General features: G+C 32.7%; 1 protein-coding gene and 1 pseudogene across 2 annotated transcripts; both read right to left on the bottom strand.

The window, feature by feature from the left end:
- Positions 1 to 4,596: 4,596 nt before the first annotated feature.
- On the bottom strand, positions 4,597 to 10,585 carry LOC129887221 (serine/arginine-rich SC35-like splicing factor SCL28). Of its 2 annotated transcripts, XM_055962223.1 has the most exons (8): positions 10,314 to 10,585; positions 9,866 to 9,943; positions 8,298 to 8,462; positions 8,114 to 8,172; positions 7,954 to 7,993; positions 5,920 to 6,216; positions 4,919 to 5,007; positions 4,597 to 4,744 (listed from the first exon to the last, which is right to left on the bottom strand). In XM_055962223.1, exons 1-7 carry the CDS (start codon positions 10,463 to 10,465, stop codon positions 4,932 to 4,934), a joined length of 867 nt encoding a protein of 288 aa, XP_055818198.1. In that variant the 5' UTR covers positions 10,466 to 10,585; the 3' UTR covers positions 4,597 to 4,744; positions 4,919 to 4,931. The 2 variants fall into 2 exon arrangements, with proteins under 2 accessions (XP_055818198.1, XP_055818199.1); XM_055962224.1 differs by lacking the exons at positions 4,597 to 4,744; positions 4,919 to 5,007 and adding an exon at positions 5,230 to 5,471 and having other exon boundaries at positions 10,314 to 10,583.
- On the bottom strand, positions 7,392 to 7,526 carry LOC129888158 (U6atac minor spliceosomal RNA; annotated as a pseudogene).
- Positions 10,586 to 10,811: the final 226 nt, after the last annotated feature.

Consider the following 10,811-nt stretch of genomic DNA (forward strand, 5'->3'; position numbering starts at 1 on the left):
GATTAAGGACCAACTTTGATACTTGACCTGGGAACCGACGTCGACTCTCGATTTGAAACTTGACTCCGACACCCAACTCAAAAATTTACTCTAACACCTAACTTGAGACCCAACCCTAACATCTCACCTGGAATCTTACCTCCATTTATGACTCGGGATCCGATGCTCAAATTGAGATTCGACCCCGATTTGACCCGGGATCCAGAAGTTAGGTCTCGACATCTTGAATTTAGGGAAAATGGTTAATGATAGGAGGTTGTATCTCATTGAATTATTGATCGAATAGTTTGCCCTTTATTGAAAGACTTTATAATAGATAAAATTATCATTTACTATTTTCTACAATAAACAAAATTGTCATTTACTATTTTCTTTAAATAATTGTTATTTAATTATTATGCAAATAGGTAGGACTTTGAAATGAATTAAAGTTATAACTATTAAATATTTACCCATTAAGGCTATAAAAGTCGTTCACTATTTAATGAATATTTTGGTCAATCAATATTATAAAATGTGTAAAAATTACGTACTCATAGTTTACTTGAAATGTTAAGCTCCTAGTATTAATAGGATAATAAAGGGCAGTCCGGTACACTAAAGTTTCCGCTATGCGCGGGATCCGGGGAAGGGTCTGACCACAAGGGTCTATTGTACGCAGCCTTACCTTGCATTTCTGCCAGAGGCTGTTTTCAAGGCTTGAACCCGTGACCTCCTGGTCACATGGCAGCAACTTTACCAGTTACTCCAATAGAAATATGTTTCGTTTAGTGGTAGTACAAAATTACATTTATATCCATTAGTAAATTTTTAGATGGAGGAAATTTTAACTTAAAAAGGGCAAATAAGTAAATCAACTTTTAGTGGATATTTTGGTCAATTAACATTTATATTCATGCTTTTTTAATAATATAGATATAGATATAGATATAGATATAGATAGATAGATATATTACTGATTTTGAATGGGTTGAAAGGTTTTACTATCTTCTTTTGAATTTTAACTTTTAGATAATAGTTTTGCCTTTTAACCAACAAAATTATGAATTTTTTATTAAAAAAAATTTACATTTTAAATATTTAGCATAATATTATTGGAATCGCGCACAACACGAGTATCCTGTTTCTAGTAAATTTATATATCTTGCTAAGATCTTGTCATATATCTGTTTCATCACTATATATATATAAATATTTTGCAAAAGAATCTTCAATATATAAATTCCCTCAATTGTCAGCTGACAATCACATATAACGATGCTAAATGTGTTGGATGTTTGGGGTATAATATATCACTAGTATAAAAACGTGTTTTTTGGAAGTTTTTTTCCTTAAAAAAAATAAAATAAATTATTTTCCACTAAAAAAAAATAGAGTTAATAGTTAAAATCACCCTTAAATATGGCGTACTTTATCAAATGCACAGCTAAATCATGAGTCTTAATTACCCCCTCAAACAAAAAAATTTGGAACTATTTACCCCAGTCTTAATTACCCCCTTAAATATAAATTTTTGAAATTATCTATCTCCTAATATGCCACGTGATTTTAAAAAATTACTTTGTTTCAATTTATATGACTCGTTTTTTTTAAGTAAATTTCAAAAAAAATAACACATTTTTATATTTAATAAAAAAATTATTTTTGAAATTATCTGGCCCTCTAATATGTCACATGATCTTAAAAAATTACTCTCTTTCAATTTATACGAGTTGTTTCCTTTTAAGTAAATTCTAAAAGGAGTAACACATTTTTATATTTAGTAAAAAATTAACTTTAAAATTTTTATTTTATCCCTAATGAAATAATTATTATCAAACAAATATTTATGACTTATTTTAGACCACATCTTTCTTAAGCTTCATTTCGAGTCAAACTACATTATATAAATAGGAACGAAAATAATTTTTTTACTAAATATAAAAATGTGTTATTCTTTTTGGAATTTACTTAAAAGGAAAGCGAGTCATATAAATTGAAACAGAGTAATTTTTTAAAATCATGTGGCATATTAGGGGGCAGATAATTTCAAAAAAAAAAATTACTAAATATAAAAATGTGTTTTTCTTTTTGGAATTTACTTAAAAGGAAAGTTAGTCATATAAATTGAAACAAAGTAATTTTTTTAAATCATGTGGCATATTAGAGGACAGATAATTCCAAAAATTCATGTTTGATGGGGTAATTAAGATTTTTCATAGTTTAGGGAGCTAAATAGTTCCAAGAATCTTTGTTTGAGGGAATAATTAAGAATTCTCATAATTTAGATGTGCATTTGATAAAGTATTCCAAGTTTACGGATGATTTTAACTATTAACTCAAAAAACTACTAAACATGAAAAAAAAAATTCTTTCTTCCATACCAATAGGGGTGTTTTTGGTATAAGATTTCTTTTCCCCATTTATTTTGTCGAGAGCGCGTCCATAACACGCACAACAACTTAACTCTATCTTCTCTACTCCAATTTGATCCCATAAGGCCATAAGCAGTTAAATTTATGGTAGAGGAAAAAATAATCCAAATGGTCCCTTATGACTATTTTGAACCTTAAATATATTTTCCCCGTTTCAAAATAAGTGTTATATCAACAAAAATTATATTCATTAAAAATCAATATTAAGAATATCACTTATGAAATCTTTTTGCATAGGGACTCAAGTCATTTTCGTCAGTTTTAAGGAATTTGTTTTCTAGAAAAAATATTTTCTAGCACATTTTGACCAGATCTTACTTTTTAAAAGTTTAATAATTCCAGATTGATTTGAGTTTGATGGATAAAGCAAGGCCTCTATTATCAAAGAAGTTAAAAAGGATAGTTTTAGAAATGCCATAGTTCATTCTTGTTTCCATTGTTTGAAATTTAATTTAGGGATTTGAAAATGTTTAAGATAAAAGATTGAATTGATAATTTGGTAAAGTGTATGGTTAATGGTAGGTGGGGAGATATTTAACAATAACATATAGATACTAATATATTATTCCCTTAGTGTTAGGAAAATATTATTGAATTTTTTTGATCAGTGTCATGTCTTTGTCAAGGCCAAGCGTAATGATAGTAACTTATTTTCTGCTTTATTTATTTATGGTTTCAACCTAATTAATATTTTATTCAAAAAAAATTGAAGAAGTAATCGAATTGAATCGATAATTTATATATATATATATATATATATATATATATATATATTATAATTATATATACATATTATAATTATATATACATAATGTATCATTTTAATGAATAATTTTTTATGCGATAAATGCAACACTCTAATGAAAAAAAATAAGGTATGATGTATCTTTTATTTATGCAACAATATCGGTAGCTTACGCATTATTTAGTAAGTTTATGTTGTTTAGTACATTAGATTAACTAACAATATAAGAGGAAGTGAAACACAATTGGAGTTGTAGAATAAGAATTATAAGATCCAAAATACACAAAGAGAATTCATTTCTTTTGAATGAATTGTTATCTTCTTTTTTTTCTCTTTTGAATGAACCGCCTCTTTAATTTTCATGTATGGTTAATAACCAAACCAAATCTAACCGAAACCGAAATCGATAACTACCTAAATGTATACTCTATTATATTTGATTTTGATTTTAATTTTGATCAAAAACTGATTCAAACCGACCCTTGAACACCCCTACTTTAAGCTGTTGGATCCAAGTTACGTCAAAGCAACAAGTTGATCTAATATATTCTTTAAGTCGTTGGATCCAAATTACGTCGATGATTTTAAATTTTGTTTACATCATCACTGTACTTTAACACGTAAATTAAAGAGCACGACAGAAGAAATTTTTTTGGATCATCAGATTGTAACTTTAATATCAGGGGCAAAGCTAAGTGTTTGGAAGGGGATCCAATTGAATTCCCCTCGTCGGAAACTTATATTGTGCAAATATAGTAAAAAAAATTGTATATCTATAAATTATTGAATCTCTTTAATACGAGAAAAGTTTTTAGTGTTGCGGCAAAGATGGTTTAGAAATTACTTTTACTAGTAGATTCCAATCTCAAGTATTAAGAGAAGCGAATTCAAGATTCGAAATTTTAGAATAACACCTCAAATGTTTAGAACTGGATTTTTAACACAAATATAAGGTTTTGACTTTAGTTATTAAGCTTTACTGAATCCGTAACTTAACTTTTGTATCTTACTTTTTCTTTTCTTAGCTCAGCTCTTACTACTAAGTTTACGCTTTCAGTGCTGATTCACTGAAATTTTTAACATTCTCAACTTGTTTTCGACGACCTTTCTTCCTTTTGATTAGATGGATTATATCATCTAAGAGCTTAAACTAAGAGGAAAATACTTCAAGGAACGAACTTGCAGGCCTTACCTTATAGGAAACAACTTTTCTATTTCATAGGGGTAACCAGATATGTTATTGTAACTTGTTATCTACATTTTGTTTTCTCATTTACCAAGTCACACTGTATTAAATTGAGTTTAAGATATATTATCCCTCTTACACTATCAAGTCATTTTTTGTTTATTGTTGCAACCTAGTAGAGACAACATATTTTATTTTTAAAATTTCAAATCACACACTTCAAAAAGAATTACTTGTGGATATCCTTAAGATAACCCGATAGTGTAAATAATCAGTAATCAGTATATGTCAAACTCAGTCAAATTACAGATCCACAGCGTTACATAATGAAGTAAAACTCTTCGTAACATTTAACCCTTGGCTCCTTTATTGGTGTTTGAACTGCCAAAATTGTCTTTCCTGCTCATTTGAAAAATACAATTAGTTCCCCTAATATATCCTCACAAGTTATAGGATTAAACGTAATCATAAAGACAGTTGCAAATTACATATTTTACAATATTAGTTTAGTATAACAATATATAATACTAAATTACTTCTTTTAATCAATGTACACCATAAAAAGCTACATACCCCCAAAGTAATCTTAAACGTGTAAAGTTCCTTTATAGCTTGAGCCTTGCATCTCTTGTTGGGGTTTGATTAATATTGAGAACTTCAACCTGTACATAACGTTTCAATTCTTCAGTCATCAAGAATGAAGAGTGCAGGATGTTTAACACCATCAAGTCAGCTTGTCATATCCATTTGTTTAACTATTTTTAACTGGTCATACATGGCAGAGACGGAGTACACGGCTCATAGTATCACTAGAACACGATGAAAGAGAACAACTAGCAACATCGCTGCAAGTGCATTGTAACTTAAGAGTTAGAGAACCGGTATGACAGAAACAGAAAATAACCATTGTTAACCCACGACTCTGCTATATTACAATAGTCCATCGGTTTAGAGTGAAATAAAACAAAAACAAACAAAACACAAACATAACAGATGTAACTATAGGTTGTAATCTATTATAGTTCGCATGTGTCCAATCATCTAGACCAAGATATTGCAGATACTTTTCCCAAGACCTCCAAAAAAGATCAGCAGATGGTGATAACAATGAGCAAACCGTCAAGGACTGCAAATGGGGGGAAAAGAGAAATTTAGTCAAATTAAATTAAGGGGAGATCACCAATGAAACCAGGTTAGTAGCATATCTATAGAAGGAAAAGGTCAAAAATACAATTCGACAAAGCTTTGTAATCTTTACACCGCTAGTCACCTACTACCGCCGTCACCAGCAACAGTATGCCACTTTCAATCGAATCCAAGAGAACATACATGGATCAAAAAACTGAATGTCAAGTCGAGGCAATAGCTCAACCACCAACTCTCTACACCAAAAGGGTGTGATTCGAGCTGCTGCATCATTGTGTTTCCACAATGGTCCTCCGGATCCACGTAAAAGGCTAGGTGTATGTGTATATGAAGGAGGAACAAATGTAAGAGAGTACCAAAATATCAAAAGGACATGGGTTCAGTCTACAGCCATTTTTATTCAAAGCTTCACAAAAGTCTTCACAAACCTGTAGGACCTAGAGCGAGATCTGGCTGAGCTATCTCCATTTCTTCCAGGACTCTTGAGCCTCCTTGGGGCAGAGTCCACATCATGAGCAATCTGACTCTTATCACTTGGACTCATGCTGAATCTGCCTTTTTTCTGAATGCGTGGAGAATTTGACCTTGACATTGGTCTTGATTGCCTTGAAGATCTTCCTTTCGACCTACAATTGCTTTCATCCCTTGGAGAAATAGACCGAGACTTTGACCTGGATCTCCTTGGAGAGTAGTAATCATCATCATGATTCTCGTGATCCCTGTCCCTGTGAACCATCGAGTAACTAAGCCACTTAATAATAAGTGCAATGCAGTTTTTGCAATAGATATTGCTGTTGAAAACAGTACAAACAAGTAAAAGCTAGCTCTGGTTCTCAAATGACTGTTATACCAACTCACAATACCAATAACTACTCACAAAATAAAATTGACATTTAACAAAACCACGAAGGTAGAATTTTTATTTTTTTTAAAATGGACCACGAAGGTAGATTCATTCAATATCTTATCTACTAAACCACAACCTTTACCTGTATCCTTATTTCATAGTCTGGAAAAAACTACAGTTTGATCCAGACACTGTTTAAGCACACTATATGGTACAGTTCTTCAGCATCTGATCACTTCAAAGCTCTCCTTTGCCCCAACTTTCAAAATCTCGAGATATCTTTCCTTGGGTATTCTCACCAAATGTCAAATGAGTAAAAGCTTCGAAAATCTTTGCCTCTTTGAAGATGATTTCTTTTGCCAACTATAAGCTCTAAATTATCTCCCTAACTGGACATTATGCAATGTTAAGAAATTAAACATGAATTTTAAGATAAGCAAATGAAGGTCTTTGTGATTGTAATATGTCCACACCACTTCAATTGGTTCTCCGTGGTACAGTAGAAGGCTCATCCTTACTAGAAAAAATCCACAAAAGGAAAATCACATGAACTTTGATGATGGTGATTTGAAACTTCTGGAGATTCATCACATTTCATGAGCAAGAGTCTTTGACTTTATGGTGATATGGTCCCTTTTCTCAATTGTCTTTATTAGTCCAGAATTCTTTAAGTCTCTTTCTCAATTTAGCATCTGCATTAATAAAGCCATGTCATTCAAAAATCTACAGGATAGATAAATTATGCCTGCAAGACATTTGACATAATCTCAAGATAATAATGCATCTCACAAGAGTACTCAACAAAATTAGAAAGCCAAAGAGCCTAACAAGCTTCCAACTCAAGGGGCTGAGAAAGCCTCAGCATTCCAGTACATAAGATAACAGACAAATAACTAGAGAAAGGATCAATTCCTAAAATTCAAGTGGATATAGTGATGCTAACACTACTCTAGCAGATAAAAATATCCTACTTCACTCTCCTAGGTTCCTAACCACCAAAGAGAAAAAACAAGCATAAAACCATCAGATACCAACTAAGTTTTTGGAAATGGTACAAAATTGGGTAAGATCCACCAATGTGTATAAGCCTTTAACGGATGTGTGTGGTAACAGGTAAATCCTGAAGGTTGTTCCCATCCCTGTCACAAGAGATGCCTTCTATCAACCATCTATCCTTTCTACAAACACCCAACTTAGGAGCTATATATGCCAAAAGGAAGTTCAAAATGTAAAAGAGTATATTACCATTACAAAATAACAGAAAGAAGAAGAGATAAATAGCACCCAATTACAGAGCATCTTATTATACAACGCAAACAACTGCAATTTATAAAAAAAAGTTTTGACTAAGTGCATGCACCATGATACTGCAATAGACGCAAGCAGATCAATGTACAAAGTCTCTCTTCAGGGCAATATTTATCTCTAAATGTAGGAAAACGGACTTTGTCTTGATAGTTGAACTTATGCACAGTAGGGCAACAAATTTGTTGCTAATACGACTACAGGCTTCACATTTCGCATATTCCAATAGATGTTCTTCTTAGATTTTGTCCCATTAGAGACAAACAAACAATAAGAGAACAAAGAAAAACTTATGTTATGAAACACAGACCTTGAGTCACGTCTTGCTGGGGAAGCCGAGCGCGAGTAAGCTGCCATAGCAAATTCTAGACCATTAATGTTAAGCGAAGAAAAAAAATACTTGACTCTAACACTAAATGTTAAGAAACTAAACAATTATTTTAAAGAAGTGAGTTGAAATTGTAACTGACAGTGATATCTGCGACTTGGTGGACTGTGTCTCCTGTAGCTACCTCGAGCACTAGGTCCACTAGTTAAACAGGAAAAGTAGTAGTAAACTTAGATTAAATGATGTGGGTGAATAACACTTGAGCTGGAAAAGAGATTGATAATCAACATGGTTGCAAATTGAAGCAAACCACATATATGTTGCACCTTGTGCGTAAAACTTTGCGCATTTCTTGAGGGGTCTTTCGATTCTCCTCTGCAAAAACAATCCTAATTTCACGACCACCAATAACTGTACTGTTTAAGTGTGCTTTTGCTTCAGCTGCATCTTCAGCATAACGGAACTTCACAAAGCCAAATCCTCGTGGTTCCCTACATATAAGATTAGAAAAAAGAAATACATAAAACATCACCATGAGCTTCTTTTTTCTTCTCAAAAGAATATCATAGTGGGCGCTTTTTTACTTCTGGAGAAAATCAAAGTGAGCTTTTTTTTTGTTCTAAAAAAAGCATAGTGTGCAAGTCGCTTGGTCTTTAACTCGGTTAAGGAGGATTACAATATGCAGAATGTTAATGTAAAACTTGTCAATTTATGAAAGTGAGGGAAGGCTGCTTGCAATTTGGCCAGATATGATGTAAATATTTAGATGCATCCCCTGTATGTGTTAGACCATGCTGGTTTAAGATGTAAAAGAGAACGAGGACTGAGGTAGACTTTAATTCCTATTACTTTGGTTGGATTATTCGTAACTTCATATTTACAATATAGGTGTGGTGATCAGTTGTACCTTTGATTAATTAACATTTATTTTTGATTGACCTCCTCCTTTCTTTAATTCAGAGGCACAGGAAGTCAAATTCTGATTGTTGTGAAAGTTACTAAATGGATCTATTTTATTCTAATTAGATCTAAGAAGAAAAAAATCACTCTGTGGGATACGACATTGGGTTTTGGAGACCCACGTTCTATTGAACTGAACTAATTACATGAAATTAAATTGTCTCAAAAAAATGTATATTCTAGAGCACACAAAAAGAGATAATTAGAAACAAGTGATGCTAACTGGTTGATATTAAAGCTTAAACTTGTTGATAAACTCACCTAGTCAAATATTTGCGAGGAGACTCTCTAATGGTGGTGCGAAATCTGTATGTAGATAAAAGGTGTAGCGAACCTTTATTTATTGAATATTCGAATGAGACGTCTATATCAATGTTGTCAAAGGCGCGCTTAAGCCCAGAAGCAAGGCGAAAAACATGTTGAGCGCTTTGCCTCGCTTAATGCCCGCTTCAGTCTCGTCATCAAGGTTATAAGACATACTTTCCTTTGCCAATGAGCCTCTTTGAAGAGGCAACACTAAACAATTGATATTTCACTTTATCGTGATTACTTTTTTCAATTTCTTTGTTCATATATTTATCATTCATGCTTCTAATTATTAGTATTGGACTAAACATATATATTTGTATTTGTTTCCCCTTTGAACCTTTTTTCATTGAAGCTCACGTTTTATATGCGCTTTGTGCTAAAATCCCCAATGGACCCTTAGAGCTTTTTTGCGCTTTCTACTTTTGACAACACTGGTTTATACGAAAAGGATAGTAAGATAGTGAAGATTCATACTGCCAATACTAACTAGCTAGGTATCAAGGCTTAATTGTGTTGGTATTGATCATAGTGATATCAACAAATAGCAGGACAAAGGGGAAACATTTCCATCAATTACTAAATATAGTACAAAATGAGAATCCATATAATCAAGGCAAAAGCATACCCAGTATGGTAATTCTTGGGCAGATAAACATCTCTTATGGGACCATAACGTTCAAAGGGGACCCTAAGATCTTCCGGCCTGCAGAAAAGGTACAAAATGATTAACTTAGCACAGACAAAAAAACACTAGGTTAGTCTTCCAGTCTCAGCATTGGTTGAGAGAGTTACTCGTATCCGTCAAAATAAATCGAGTTGCCCGAAAGCTGGGCGGACACCACAATTATAAAAAACATGCAGCAACATTTGCTGAGAGAGAGAAAGCAAGCAGTTTATGCAATAGAAATGAAAACTACTCTATCTAACCTGTACAAAAATCGGGTGTGTCATGTTTTATTAAACCCACGTTAACTGATAAGCAAAAACCACTAGCCGCAAAGTAACCCGTAAGCAGGGCAGGACACCACTCCCACTAGGAAAAAAAAAACAAAATTGGGAAAGGGGATTCATACCTGGCCCTAAGGGAGATATTACGAACGAGAAGGCCACAAGGTCCCGGAGAGCGACGGTCTCGGCGCCGGTCACGTGGTTCGTCGTAGCGTTTACGTCTTACGGGACTGTAACTTCTGCTAGGGCTCCGACTACGGCTTCTGTACCTTCCCATTATCCAAAACCCTAGTTTGATTTCCTTGGAATTGAAAACCCTTGCCCTAATTTTGGAGATAATAACTTCACAGCTCCGATTAGAGGTGGATTGACGTGACCTTTTAGAGTAATTGGCGCGATTTTCACTCCTAATATATGCGATTTTTGTAACTTTATACCTTATTTTATCATATTTAATTATTTGCACTCTAATTTTCTATTTTTTTATAAAATTATAAAAGCTCTCCTTTTTCAATTATTTTAATGATAAAATAAAAAAATAACATAGTATTGTATTTGTTAGGATTTAAAAATATAACAATAATAATAATATAATTAAATTACTTTATACCAATAACATAATT

This window comes from Solanum dulcamara, chromosome 4 (assembly GCF_947179165.1).
Source record: "Solanum dulcamara chromosome 4, daSolDulc1.2, whole genome shotgun sequence".
Classification (NCBI taxonomy): Eukaryota; Viridiplantae; Streptophyta; class Magnoliopsida; order Solanales; family Solanaceae; genus Solanum; species Solanum dulcamara.